General features: G+C 48.6%; 1 protein-coding gene across 8 annotated transcripts in view; it reads left to right on the forward strand.

Moving 5' to 3' along the window:
• JMJD1C (jumonji domain containing 1C) overlaps nt 1–7,288 on the forward strand; it is a 163,533-nt gene extending 156,245 nt beyond the window's left edge. For all 8 annotated transcript variants that reach the window (XM_074924449.1, XM_074924450.1, XM_074924448.1 and 5 more), the window contains 3 exons: nt 484–660; nt 5,896–6,027; nt 6,381–7,288. In XM_074924449.1, the coding sequence (XP_074780550.1) occupies nt 484–660; nt 5,896–6,027; nt 6,381–6,470 (399 nt within the window). In that variant the 3' untranslated portion in view covers nt 6,471–7,288. The remainder of the gene's footprint in view (nt 1–483; nt 661–5,895; nt 6,028–6,380) is intronic.
• Nucleotides 7,289–14,786: the final 7,498 nt, after the last annotated feature.

Genomic DNA, 14,786 nt, shown 5'->3' on the forward strand with positions numbered 1-14,786 from the left:
GTTGAGATTGGAAGGGCACCTCTTGAGGTCGTTTTGTCCAGCCTCATGCTGAAGCAGAGTCACCTAGAGCAGGTTGCCCAGGACCATATGACCCTTCATTTTATCTGCTTCTTTCTTCCTGAGCTGAGGTTGTGATGTGGCATGTCTGCGTCAACACAGAAGGTTGTAAGCTTGAGGAATTGGCAGCATAGGAACTCCTGAGGTCAGATTTTATGTTCTTGATGAAAGAAGTCACAGAGGGCGTGTTACTTACTGTGCAGAGTTCTTTAAAGCTCTGCCTTTTGGAGTGGGAGTTCTGCAGGTGTCTCCAGTTCAGTGGGACTTCCCACTGCCTTTGAGATTCTTTTGAATCCCTAACTAAAATTCTCATCTGGGTATTGGGAACACAGTAGTGTTGCTTTGTAAGTTAGGTGTACTTACAACTTACCAGCAGAAGGTTCAGCTTCTTTTAAAAGTGACTTGGGATCTTTTCTGTACTTACAGATAGCAAAAGAGCAAGGCTTAGAAGTTTTACCAGAACATGATCCAATACGCGATCAGAGTTGGTACGTGAACAAAAAACTTCGCCAAAGACTTCTCGAAGAATACGGAGTAAAAACCTGTACGGTTATTCAGTTTCTTGGTGATGCTATTATTCTACCAGCAGGAGCACTTCATCAGGTAATGTACATCAGTTTAAAGACACACAGGATTAAATAACATAAATACAATAAATAACTTTTTTTCAAAGAGATAACTACATCTGTACTCAGATTTTATTTCCTTACTGGTGGCTGTGAGTGTATAGGTTATGTATAATAAGGGAGGGACATCTGCTTGGAGAGATGACTAGCCAGTACTAACACAGAGCGACTTGAACACTTGAGATGATACTGCTCCTTTCTTCCTTTAAAATGAAAAATAAGCAGACTACTATTAACCACTTTTTTTCTGCTTTTCATTTCATTAGCACATTTGTAAATAAACTGTTGCTAGTTATGGCAAAGCCAGGTTAATATTTTTTTCTTCTAAACCAAAAGTTTAACCTAACCCAGGAGAGGCAGAGAGAGCAACCCAAGCATTTAAAAATACCTGGGTGCCAGGTGTCGTTGGTTTTATCTTCAGTTGTAGGAGAATTGCAGAAACAGTTTGGGTGTGACAAGATGTTTCTGTAACAGGATTTAGAGGTTGTTTCTCTGCTCCACATTAAGTTCCTTTTTACACAGAAGGTACCTCAATCACTGGGAGTCATCACTGTCCTTTCAGCAGCTTTCCTTACCAGCAGAAAGCGTGCTATCACCTTTGCAGCAGCTGCTTGTTTTCATTATTAGTTAATAAAAAGTACTGCCAGCAGGGCAGTTCTGGAGAACCAGTATGAATGTGTGTGACAAGCTTCAGCCCTCTCCTAGTACGTAGGGTTTGTTACTTTGTTTGTTTGTTTTTTTTTTTTTTCTCACAGTCTGAAAACTGCTTCTCGGTGAAAAGAGGAAGAAAGCACAATTGTTCAGACATGGGTTTGGGGCAGTTGTGTTATTTCTTCACTCCATGAATGTTTTCCTGTTCCAACAGGAAAAGGAGTCTGCTTTCTTGCTGTCTTGCCAGCTGTCAGGCACCACTAATTAGGTAGCTGACTATCAAGGAATGAGGAGCATCCCCACCCTGCAGTGGGGGTTGTAAACCATCTTGCTGTTAAAGATTTATCATTGATCTCCGCCCGGGTTCAGGCGAGGCCAGGCCTTTCTGAAGAAGATGCTATTCGGTTTCTGATCTGTAGATCAGCTTCCAACTGCCTTCTGGGCAGAGAGAGAGGAAGCAATGACTTTCCATGTCACCGTGAGCAGGGCAGTAGGGTTTTCTCTGTGAAGGATGACAGGGTTGAGGTGATGACAGGTTTTATGTCTAATCTGTCTGCTGGCTCTCTCAGTTGCTAGGGCACTGAAAGCTACCAGGTACCTTACCCAGACCAGACTTTGGCATTCCAGTGAGTCTTGAATGGGTTTCGTATGGTGGTATGTTAGCCCTGGATGATCTGTGTGGTTTTGTTTCCTGGTAAAAGAAAGGGAAAAAAAAAAAACCAAACCCACCCCAAAACAACAATCCCAGGTGACCAAATCTTGGGTGGTTGTAGGTTGCTTTCCCTGTAATGTGTCTCCAGGGCCTGATGTTGCTTCACAAAGGTGAGGGAACGTCTGGCATTGATGTTATTCTTAGCTCCTGTTAGGCGAAAGCCACTTAGGACTCCCAGAGTAGATAAGATTTGTACTGCATCCTCCAGTAACCTTACTCTGATCTCTCGAAACAAGGGAGATATCCCAGATACAAGAGTGAAAAGGGAACCCACAGAAAATAACAAACATACTGGGAAACTTGTTTTATATAGCATGTGGCATTATAGAAAGGCATACAGAATATCAAACATGAAGTAGTGGGATTGTTCCAGGCTTCCCTGCAGTTCACAGGTTTAAGGACCAAAAATAAGATCACTCTTCTCTTTATCTCCTTGGCTTTAAACTCCAGATTGCTTTTGAAGTGGTAATGTTCTAGCTTCTGGCACCAAGGAGTTAATAACATGGTGTTTTTAAAACTTAGTGGGTGAAGCTGTGAGAACCTTTTCATCTTCAGTGAGAAGTTCCTGTGAATCTGCCACGTAGGAGGAAATGAAAGCATCGTGTTCTTTCATGTACATGTATAGTATTCTCTATATAGAGATGTATAAATACTGACCTTAGGGATCAGCACCAGCACTTCATATATACAAAGCACATTTAAACACTTAAAAATGAGTCTGAACAAGAACACATACCAGGTTAAGTTTACATGTTGTTTTAGATTTACATGCACGTCATGAATCTTTAATGATTAAAACTGAATGCGAGTTGATACTAAATTTGGTGGGAGATTAACATTTTTATTTTTATTTGCTCATGTTGTGGAGCAGAGGAAATGGGGCTGAGGGATGGAGTTAGGGAGCCCGGCTGCCTGCGGTTGCTGTGGAGTGTAGCTCAGGCACTTCCCTCCTGGAGCCAGTTAGGGTGGTTGTCACACTGCTGCTGCTGGCGTGCTGGTCTAGAATTTTACTGCTCTAACGTGGAGGAGGTTTTGTGTATTTCTTCTATATATTTTTTTCTTCCAGCTTCTATGGATTCATGTCTGCCTTTTAAAGCAACTTGTTCTTAATATTTTATGGTAGCATAAGGCATTCCTCTTGCTTCCCAGGTTTCCCCCCCTCTCTCCTCCCTGTGTGCTTGCAGACAGCGCTCACATCCCCCTGTGATCATTCCAGTGGGCAAAGTCACACTGTTCAGTGGTGGGGTGGGAGGGAGAGCTGCTCCTGTGAGCTGTGACGGTCAGAGTAGCCTTGTCAGTACCTCTTGGAGAGGAAATTGCTCTCCCAGGGATGGGGGGAAGCCAGAAATAGATACAGCATTGGTTCCTCTGCAGTTGCTTCCCTGACTGTACCACGAGTGATGCACTGGAGAACTGTATCTTTCTTGGCTGTATGAGTAGGGGAGCTCAGAAGTGTCTCCTGCTTTGCTAACGTCTGGGCCATATTCTCCCTCTGGCACTTGTAACAGCAAGCCCTCAGTTCTCCTTGGAAACTAACCCAGCTAAGAAAGGAGATTTTTTACTGGTTTTGAATGATTAACTCTTTCTGCTGCTCTGCTCTGGGTCATCCTGTATCACAGTCGTCCTCTAGGGATGTCATCCCTGGTTTTAATTTGGTGACTGTGAATTTGTAAAACACTTTAGTGATAAATTAAAAGTTAGAAATACTTGAGACAACGATTGAAATGTGTTATTCAGGCTTCATGCAAAACTTGTTCATAGTCGAACAGGTTATTATAATGTTGTTTTTTATAGTGGTATTATCTTGATTTAGCAGCAGGATTATATATTGTAAAATAACACGCTGGCAGTAATGCGACATCCTGGTGATGTTCCGATAAGGATGTAGGATAAAGGTCTGGGAGTTGTATCTGCAGAGCTGCTGGGCTGAGCGCTGGCCCCAGAGCTGAAGCCGTGAGGGAGATGGCTGAGACGGCGGTGGGGTGAGGACACACGGCCCCTTTCCCCCTGCCCACTCACCTTCCCCTGTCCCAGACCAGATGTGAGGCTTTTCCACTCCACCCCTCTCCCGGGCCCTGCTGGAAAACCTGCTCTGTGTGGGCTGGGGGCGAAGCTCTTCTCTCGGTTCAGCTGGAGCTGGCACAGTCGTGGGAGTGCTGTAGCCCTCGCCCCACAAACCTCAGGGGAATCGTTGCTAAACCTATTTATTTGTGTGTGTCATTTTATCAGCTTGTATTATAAACATTATAAATAGAACTGCCTATGGGCTGTCAGCAGGGCATTCCCATGTGAAGTACCAGACTGGCTGGGCAAAGTCTGTCCTCCCCACAAAGACTGGCACTGATAAGGCAGGCCCTGGAAGGGAAGGAGGTTTAAGGCAGAATGAAAGAGCTGAGGGCAACAACTACTGCTCCTTCTGCAAAGGGGAGGGAGAGGGAGTCACTAAAACCTTTTCTCAGTGAGGAGAAAGTGGAAGAGTGGTGTGGGATTTGCATGGGGTGGAAAGGAAAACAAGGGCAGGCAGAGACTTGAAGCAGGTGAGAAGCCTGCAAGGGAAGAGAGGGGGCTGGGGCTGCAGCCCTGCTCACAGCACCTCTGGGGAATTCCCCGAGTGCTGGTGGGACCCTGACGGTGGCACTTGGGCAGCTGTTTCCTTGCTCCTGGCTTTCTGCTCCTTGCAGGTTGTCTGGCATCAATCGACCCTCTTCGTCTCTGAAATGACTCTTTTTTTGATTAATTTGCAGGAGGGAATGGCACTGCTTTGTCCTTGATTGTGAGTCTGCAGAAACCCTGTGTCCAGTGCTAGTGTAGAGCTGGGGGTTACCCTCTGGGGTTTCACCTGTCCAGGGCCGAGCTGTCTTACAAAATCAGTGGGTTTGGGCAGCGTTTCTGAAGCAAATATTTTAAAAATGAAGTGCTGTGACCTCAACTGTGTAGGCCCCAAAGGGTTTTTTGAATGTCGTGTATCCTAAAGGAAATTTTACAGTGTGCATTAAAAAACCCTCTAGATTTTGCTAGGTTCCAGCTTAAAATACACAAATCTTCATCAGTACTGAGCGGGGTGGGACCATTTATTTGCTAGCAGAGGTGCTCCCTCCCCACCCCCCAGGCTTTCTGAGCGCAGAATTGACGTTGCTCAACATTATGAGCAGTTGTGGGAATATGGGGAAATGAGGCTTTTGACATGCTGAAGAAACGGTTTAATTTGTAAGGGTTTAGGGGTGAAAAACCTGGTGCTGTATCTGAAGAGAACAAACAGGAGTCGGGTAGTCAGGTCACAACCAGGAAGCGTTTTTCCCTTTCCCCTGCCCTCCAGGTACGACCTGGGTGGCACAAGACGGTGTCCGCTTCTCTCGGTAGTTACCTCTAACCAGTAAGAAGTAGTGTTTAGGGAAAAAAGAAAGTGCTTCTCCCCCCTCTTTGAACCTGCCCCTTTGTTCGTGTGGGGTTTTGGGGTTTTTTTTGCTTTTAAATATTTCCACCGGCAGTTACTTTGCAGGGAACGGGGCAGGCTGTGCCTGGCAGAGTGCAAGCTTCCAGCACGTGTGTGGGGCACGGCGCGGATTAACGCCTCAGAACGTGCTGAATTCATGTCAGAGCCCACTGCGGGGTCAGCGCGGAGCGCAGGCAGATGTGCGCTGTTCAGAGGGCACCTTCGGCAGAAGCAACTTATCGAAGTGGAATACGCTTAATTGTTCTCTACATAAAACGCATAAAGGTGCCCTTTAGTCTGATAAGCCAGGCCGTGGTTGAAGAGATCTCAAGGCACACTCTTTTCTCAGGTATCTCTGCCAAAGAAAAAACCCCAAATACTAATTATCAATCCCTCCTTCTTGTTATTTTGGATAGGTGCAAAATTTTCACAGCTGCGTTCAAGTAACTGAAGACTTTGTGTCTCCAGAACATCTTGTACAGTCTTTTCACTTGACGCAGGAGCTGAGGCTGTCAAAGGAAGAAATCAATTATGATGATAAACTGCAGGTAGGAAATGAATTCTGCTCTGGAAGCTGTGGGGAAGGCAGGGCGTGCTCGGGCTCATTGAAATGCGGAGCGGTGCGTGGAGCTACTTCCTCGCTGCTGTTCACACAGAATAACAATGAGCAGCAGCCTGAATGCCAGGGGTGTAAATGAATCTCCCTCGAGTTGCTGGTTTTATTTATTTCACGTTACGTTTTAAAATGTGCAAAAAGGTGTTTCCTTTTGCACTGGCTTGATGTAGCCTTCCCTTTTTTTTTTTTTTCCATCCACTCGTCTTCATCTCAGTCCTAAACACAGTCATATTGCAGAGTCCCTTAGTCGTAGGCCTTACTAAAATCTGTCTGATGTTCTTGCAGGTTAAAAATATCTTGTATCATGCAGTTAAAGAAATGGTGAGAGCTTTGAAGATTCACGAAGGTGAAATGGAAGATATGGATGAAAACTAAGCGCTCTCTGCTTTTTTGTGTTAACATCAAATGGAGGTTATTTTTTCTAATACACGAACAGTATGCACACTAATTTAAAGCTTCACAAACCATCAGTGCCAAGAAAACATAGTCATCGTATTTCCTTGTTAACGACACTGCAACGGTAGAGCTTCATATCACAGCCACTGTGATTACATGTTAGACTTGCAAACAATTGAGCAGCATCCTGCTGTCCTGTATTATAATGTACATGAAGTTTGTGAAATGTCAAAGATTTAAGATGATGTATTTATTTTTGGAAAAAAACACAAAATTCTATGCTATATTGTTGATCAAATGTAAATGTGACTTGTACAGTTTGCTAAAATAATTCAGATATTTTTCACTACATTGAGACAGTTACTGTGAGAGTAGGACACAAACACCAGCTATTGCCTGCATTTGGGATCTTGCTGAGTCCGCACAGCAGTCATGTCATAATCTGAAAATTACTGCCAAATAATTGTAAACTTTGTAAAATATAAAGTATATAAAGTAGATATTAAATACAGACACTTCAGTATTTTATTGAAGCTATTCAGTGTACAATTAAACGTTTTCAAAAGGTGTAATTTATTTAAAAATTGTCTCATTTTGGTAAAATTTATGTGAACTTTTAAAGCTAAATATTAAACTTAATATGCTATGTAAATATATACATATATACATTCAATGATGTATTTTTTTAAAACATTGGCTTGCTTTAATTTGTTAAAAGTGCAAGTGTTACACATGCTTTGTACATTGAAGTTGAAAGGGGTTTTACATTTTCCATTAAAATGACTTTATCAAACGTTTGTCTGGTGGTGGTGGTTTTTCTGTCGGTGCCCACGCGTGCCGGTGGCTGGCGGGAGGGGCGGGCGCAGCTCCCGCGGTGGCTCCGCGGCGCTCGGCGCTGCCCCCTCCGGGCTGGAGGCCAAACTGCCGGGGCAGGGGCTGGAGCGCGGCCCGAGGGCTGAGCCCGCAGCAGCTCCTCCGCAGGGTAAACCCGCTTGAACATCGCTTACGGGCTGGCTTTAATAATCCAGCACTCGCTTTGGGTGAAGGCGGAAAGGAGTTTCTACAGAACAATTTTTTTTATAGCATCGTGGCTTTTTACAGGCCAAGTAACGCCACGAAGTAATAGATGTTTTAAAAAAAAAAAGGATTTGCATCTGTTTTTATTCAATAATGATAAATGTTGACAGTTGAGCAGAATTTCATTTCTTAGAATTAGTTGGAAAAGTTAAAAGTGTATATGGATTTAAATTATTAAAACTATTCAAATGTTTTAGATTTGATACCAAAGGTGCAGGTGTTGCCTGGCTTGTCACGTGTCTAAAAGCGGGGAGCAACCAGCCTGGTTCCTGCTCCCACTCGGACAAAGTCTGGCTGGGTTTTGGGTCACCAAAAAAAAAAAAAAAAAGCGTATAAATTACCTTAAGAAATGGTAAAACATGGAAGCAGTTTCTGATTCCAAAAGTAGAGTTCTTTATTTAGTTGGCTAGAAAACTTGGGATTTACTTGAATTTGCAGAGAAGTACTTTGGGGTTAACGCTGCTGTGCTTGGCAGTTGGTTCTCAGCCGTGTCCTCGGTTCCCTGAGGCTGGACTGGAGCCTTGGCTGGAGCTGTAAATCCTGCCAGTGTGCGTTTCTTAACGACAAGTGGGCTTCACTCACTTTTTTGAATTTAAGTTCAGGATATGTACATGAGTGAATTTTAAACAAGTCTTTTTTTCTCCTCAGATTGAGTTTTGGTGAAATTTCACATTTGTGAATTTTCTTGAGGCTGCTGAAATCTGCATTCCTGCTGCGGATGGTCATATCCCCCCTCCCATTTTTTTCTACACAAAGAGCAGTTGTTGGGGCCTGGGCCGTGGCTGCTGCCATCCCAGCTCCCTCCCTGTGCTGGGGGGTCTGCGGTTGAAGGGCAGGGCTTGGTTTCCCCGGGTCACCGTCGGAAGTGTCGCGTTGCTCTGTCTGTCCTGGCCGCAGCCTCGGGCTCTCCCTCGGTGTTCGGGTGCCTCTGGGCCAGCAGCTGTGCAGCAGACAGCGCCCAGCACTTCCAGCTCTGAGCTTTGGTGCCTTTGGGGCCCAGGGGACACCAGTGGCTGCGCCGTCACCCCGCAGCACTTACAGACCCGGGCGGGGGGATCCCTGAGACAGAAGAAGTTCTTCCTGCCTCAGGTGGTAACCGAAGGAGCTGCTGAGCAGAGGCTGATTATTAAAGTTCTCCTGTTGTGAACTTTTTCCTGACACCTTTGCTGATGGATCCTTAAGTGTACGACAAAGTTGTTAATCTGCAAAAAAGGGTGCGTGAAACAGAGGGTGAAGCAGCAAGAATCCTCCCAGAGAAGAGCCTGAGAGACTGACAGGATTTTGAGACAAAACGTTGTTTTGGAGAGGCAAAGCATGGGCTCGAGCTGCGGGGTTGCACATCGTGTTGCACCGCTGCTGGGGGAAGGAGGTCTTTGCTGCTCTAGTAGCAAAGATAAACTAATTCATTAATTTGAGCTGCACAAATAGTCACTGCAGTCACTTGCAGAGTTTAACTCTCCACTGAATCTGTTCAGTAGAGTTTTGTCTAGAGTGAATTGATTCAGTAGTTGCACTGCATGTGTAGTTCAAAAATTTTTTGCTTGGTGGATGTGTTGGATGGATTTGCCAGGCACCAAAACGTAACCTGGTGCATTTTGTGAATCCCTTTGGGAACGGCTGCACTGGCGGATGGGACGGCCTCATAAGCTGCCCCCAACAATGACAGTGTCTCCCAGGAACCGATGGGAGGGGAAGAAGCCAAAAGCAACGAACAGGGGAAACGTGGCCCAAGCTGAGCGTGCCGCGGAGTGCTGTAAAGCATTTATTGCCCTCAGCTCGGAAAGCCGCTGCAAGGCGCATGCTGCGTGCATTAGCAGACCACAAGAAGTTGTTAAAGGTAACAGCTACTCCAAACACCACTAGAAGAGGCCAAAAATTCTGGGTTTTAAGTACTTGGTGTACCAAATTCAGCTTATTCAGTATCTTAAGATTTCTTGGCTCCGTCACAATGAAGTGGAGCTCCCGGCTCCCCGTCGGGAAATGGGAGCAGGAAGCCGGGCTGGCGTTGAGACCTAGCTGATGTCTGACACTAAAGAGGGGTTTGTGGAGAGGCGGTTTGTTTTCAGGTTCGTTTTTCCCTCTTGACCATTTCTGTGTTCTGTGAGGCGTTACTAGGCGTGTTTTTCCCATCTTCCTTTTCTAAAGGCTCTCGAGGTTTTCTGGTCCACACTCTCAACTATTTTAATACGGCCAAAAGTATTCAATGAGATCAGCTGAAGCTGTTCGAGTGCAGGAACACTGTCAACTCCTAGAGCAAGAAAATGAAACACCGCGTCATCTCCAGCCACCTTCCAAGTGAGACCAAGCTCTGTCTCGGCCTGCTATGCTCTCCATCAAACTCTTCCTCCCTTTTCTTCTGTGCTTTGAAAACTCCCATCTCAAAGTCATCAAAACTGCAAGCCCTGCTCTCACCCCCCACTCCTTCCCTCACGCCTTTCCAGCTCCTTATCATCACCCCCGTCCACCGCACTGCCACACGGCAAATGATCACAGCAGTTTTCTTCCTATTGTAACTGCAGAGGTAACGAAGTAAGTAATTAACAAAGAATAAAGTGGGGCTGCTATGACCTGAAGTATGTCAGCACAGATGGACGGTTTGTATATGGTTTAGCTGAAACAGAAGTTACTGGATTGCGGGAATTGCTGGCAGTGGAACTGTGGTCCCTGTTAGCAGGTCAGACGGGGGTTGTAACAATCTGATTTTAAAATCTGTTTATTCTACTCTTCCAGCTTCACGGAAATTGCTCAGATCTGTGTGTGTAAACTGAACCCCCATCTGATCAGCACTACGTTCTCATGCTCTCTGACCTTTTCGGTAGGTGGTAATTTTGTTCGTACCCTCTCCCGTGACATCCTGCCAAGCCCTCCCCTGCTCTCACGGCTGACAGCCTTCCCCTCCCCGTGCCCGTAACTGGGAATTTCCCTTCCTTCCTCCTTCCACAGCCAGCATCACCCCGTCCTGCTGCCTTCCTGCGCAGGATGTTTGTGCTCTCCCCCACATCCGCGCTGGACGAGCTGCCTCTCCCTGTTGAGACTCCCGGCGTAAGGCTTTGCTGTGCTTTCCCCTCCTAACCCCCAGCTCTGCCTCCGAACAATGTCAGCTCTCCGCTGGGCTCCCGCTTTCCACCTTTTGACTCGCTCTTTGTTAGCGGGAGCGCCGCTTCTCCTTCTCCGCCTTTGTGTTCCCATGATACGCGTGGCCCGGGAGGGCAGGGGAGCGCTTGGTGGCGTGGGGGCTCCTCTGAGGCCGTGTCCACCGCCACGTCCCTTTCTTTCCATCTCAGCAGGGCGGCCTAGGAAACTCTGGCCGAGGAGCAAGCGATCTGTAGCGTTCGCAGCGCACACAAACTAACCTCTGTACTTTTTTCGTTTGTTCTCGTAGGTTTTGAAAAGGAAGTTAAAATCTATATATAGCTGGTAGGAAAATCTTGCCTCACAGAGAATTGAAGACGTGTTTTACCTGATGTGTTGCATGCAAACAGTTGCATTTTAAACGTGGGCCTTTCTAAGGCTAAGTGGTAGACTGAAGGATTTTTACTGTTATGTTTCAGAGTGAACATTTCTGATACCTTCCAACCATACCAATAGAGTATATTCTCGACACAGGTGGCTGCTCCTTTTTCCAGTCCCTGAGCATGTGGTTTTATCGTAGCTCTGTGCTTCCTTAGTGGAATTAAAGAGTACGGTTTAGTAGCTCTGAGGCAGGAAATCCTGTATTTTCACAGCTCTAAGGATTTCATATTGTTTGATCTCAATAATACCATAACTCCTGCAGCAAATGGACCTGAGGGAACACTTCAGATGATTACAAGACAAAAAGCCTGGGTAAGTTTAGGTTACTTCTGGTAAACAAACATGGGAGAGAAAGGAGGTGGAGGAAAAGGTGGCCCCAGCTTTGAGTCTTTAGGGAGCAGTGAACTTCTTTTTATACAGTTCAACTCCATGGGCCACATACTCAGGCAGAAATGTCTGGCAAGTACCATCCAGCCTGTACCTGGTTTGCAGCAGCTACACTACTGCTCTGATTACTCTCGAACAGTTCAACTGATTGATTTTGTTTTCTACTATATTTTTAGTCCCGTTCAGTAAGGGATTTTCTTAGCTGCTGTTGTGGCTGTACTTGCTTTTCTGCATCTGTTTTGCTAGTGAGCCTGCTTTCATGGAACCACAGAAGAGCCCGGCTTGGAAGGGACCTCGAGAGACCATCCGGCCCAAGCTTGTGTGGGAAAGGCAGCCTAGAAGGGGTGCGGGCCCCACCACCGAAAGCAGCTCGGCAGGAATTGCAGAGCTGCCACTGAAGAGCTGCTGCTGACGGGAGAGTAGGAAGGAGTTCAAGGCCAGAGTTCCTGAAAATGCTCTCAGAGGAAGAGGCCACAGGATCCTCTTTTCCCTTTATATAAAACCAAAATGTGAAACCCAACACTTGGATATTTTGGTTTCAGCTGTCATTGTAAGTAGCAGCTGGTGGTGCAGTCTGCAGATTTTATTCTCGAGAGACTGCGCATTGCTTCCCAGTTGCCTTTCTTTGGTTTCTCTTTTTGTGGCGATAAAGCCAGAGATGGGGTAATTACCATTTCTGTTTGCAGAGCATACTCTGGCTATATTCAGCGGGGATCATCTCTCTGTGTTCCGAGACAAGAGTGGTTTCTGTGGGAGAGAGAAGTCTAGGAATAGAAGTCGGTGTCTGGACACGTGTATAAAATCGGTTCTTGGTGAGACACTTTGACATAAGGGCCCGCGGAAGGTTTTATTCTGTCCGGTACAAAACTCAGACCAGAGTTGCCACCGCGGGACTCTTTCCGCGGGCTGCGCCGGGCGCTGGCTCCGTGCTGGCCGTCCGCTCGCTCCTCCTCCGCGCCCCCCCTCTGCGCATCCCCCTCCGCGCCCCCCCTCTGCGCATCCCCCTCCGCGCATCCCCCTCCGCGCTCCCCCTCCGCGCATCCCCCTCCGCGCTCCCCCTCCGCGCTCCCCCTCCGCGCTCCCCCTCCACGCATCCCCCTCCGCGCTCCTCCTCCGCGCATCCCCTCCGCGCAGCCCCCTCCGCGCTCCCCACCCTCCGCGCTCCCCCTCCGCGCATCTCCCTCCGCGCTCCCTCTCCGCGCCCCTCCTCCGCGCTCCCCCTCCGCGCTCCCCCTCCGCGCATCCCCCTCCGCGCTCCCCCTCCGCGCATCCCCCTCCGCGCTCCCCCTCCGCGCTCCCCCTCCGCGCTCCCCCTCCGCGCTCCCCCTCCGCGCTCCCCCTCCGCGCTCCCCCTCCGCGCTCCCCCTCCCCTCCCCGCTGACGCTGCGCCACTTCCCGCCAAAACCCCGCGCCCCGCCCCAACCCCCGGGCGGGGCGTGTCCGGGGGCGTGTCGGGGGGCGTGTCGGGGGCGGGGCCTCCCCGGGGCAGGGCGCCGGGCAGCCGCCAGGGGGCGGGCGCTGGCAGCCAAACCGCCCGCGAGCGGCCCCCGCGGCCCCGCCCCCTGCCCCGCCCCCGGCTCCGCGGGCGCTGCGCGGCGCGTAGGGCCGGCGGCTCCATCCTGGGGGGCGGTGGAGGGAGGGGAGAAAGAAAACCGCTCCGGGGTGTGAACTGAAACGCGGCGCAGCCGGAGGCGCCGGGAGGCACAACCGGGTGTTTCTTGTCCTTTCAGGGGCCCGAACCCAAACACGCGGAAGGGCAGGGATCCTGCAGAGCGGTTTCAAATTGTTGGGGCCTGAACCGATTGCTGGGAGCCCCTGGAGAGCTGCCCGAGATTTATCACTGCACAGCTATCAAACTTGTCCTCTAGCGGCCAGCGTTCCCTATGCACCTTCCATCCTTCAAATGGACTCTGCCAAGCTCTGGATTCAGAGCGGAGGATTCCGTACTTGGAAATATTAAAGTATTTAATCTGATTTTATACGCTTAGCTTTTTCCCTGGGAGATAAAGAATTTTGTAAGGACGGGTCCTTACTCGGTGGGTTCTCAGCCGCAGGGTGCTCTGGAACCGGCCGCGGGGCGAGCTGTGCCGGGGCAGGCGAGGGAGCTCAGCGGGGGCCGCGGGACGGTGTCTGTGTCACTCAGGCACCCGCGTCCCACCCGTGTGACGCCGGCGGTAACACCAGCACAGCTCGCCGGCGGCTCCTGCCCCACCGAAGAGAACGCGGCGCCCCTTCTCCTTCCGCATCGCTCAGGGGAGCGGGAGGCTCGTGCTAGGCCGCTAGGCCCGGAGCGTGAGCTCAGCAGCAGTCCCGCGCTGAGCAGGCAGACTGCAAGAACAAACGAACATTTGCACTGCAGGAGAGAGAAGAGTTTTAACAGCCCTGTCAAAGGTAGCAGCGTGGAGTTTTGCCCTCCTTGGCTACATTCCTACAGAGGAGCAGCCGCATTTGGATCTGGTGGTTTGTTCACGCAGCTTTATATGAAGGGACGGTATTAAGAACAGCAGGTAGAGCCTGCAATTCCCCTACCCCCGCTCTGAAGACTCCTGACTCTTCAGCAGAGGTTAAAAAGGATTTCCTTCTCCTACAGCTGCTGTTTGCAGAAAGAGCTGAAGTGTCTGTCTGTGGCTAAAACAGCCCTGGGCTGTCATCCCTGGCAGTGACATGAGATAGTTGCTTCAACAATTTTATTTCCTTCTTGTGCGCACATACTGTTTTCTTTGCTTTACTTTTACGTGAATAGAAGCACTGTGCTCCGCTGCCTGGTCCCTGTAACAGCCAGCCAGGTGACAGTGGAGAATGTGCTTTGCCTTTCTGTGGGAGCCACAACCTGGGGCTGACCTGGAGCAGGTACCTCATCGCAGCTGTTCCGTGGGGCCACGTCCTAAACTGCTCCAACTTTTATAACCTTTTTTTTTTTCCCCCGACAAGAGTAGTTTCCTGTTACAATTCAGCACGAGAGACCTCCTCTGATGAACTTGTCTTACCTTTGTTTCCACAGGCTTTTTCTAGCCTCCAGTGCCTACTCTCCTTCGAGACACCAGGTATACAGAGGAAAGGGGAGAAGCTGCACACCAGTAAGGTGTTCTTGCTGCACTTCTGGCACGTGAGCGCGCTGTAGGTGCCAGTAGCCAGCTGTTAGCCAAGTCCCCCACCTACAAGCAAGGCCCTCGGAATTCATCACCGCTTTCCTGTACGTGCTGGATGATGAACACAGAAGTTCAGCTGTATGTGGTACTAGCACTGTTAGTATAAATCTTAATTTGTTTTTTATACTCTGCAACATTTGTAAAGATTTAACACACGTTTAGTGTCAAA

This window comes from Athene noctua, chromosome 21 (assembly GCF_965140245.1).
Source record: "Athene noctua chromosome 21, bAthNoc1.hap1.1, whole genome shotgun sequence".
NCBI classification, from domain to species: domain Eukaryota; kingdom Metazoa; phylum Chordata; class Aves; order Strigiformes; family Strigidae; genus Athene; species Athene noctua.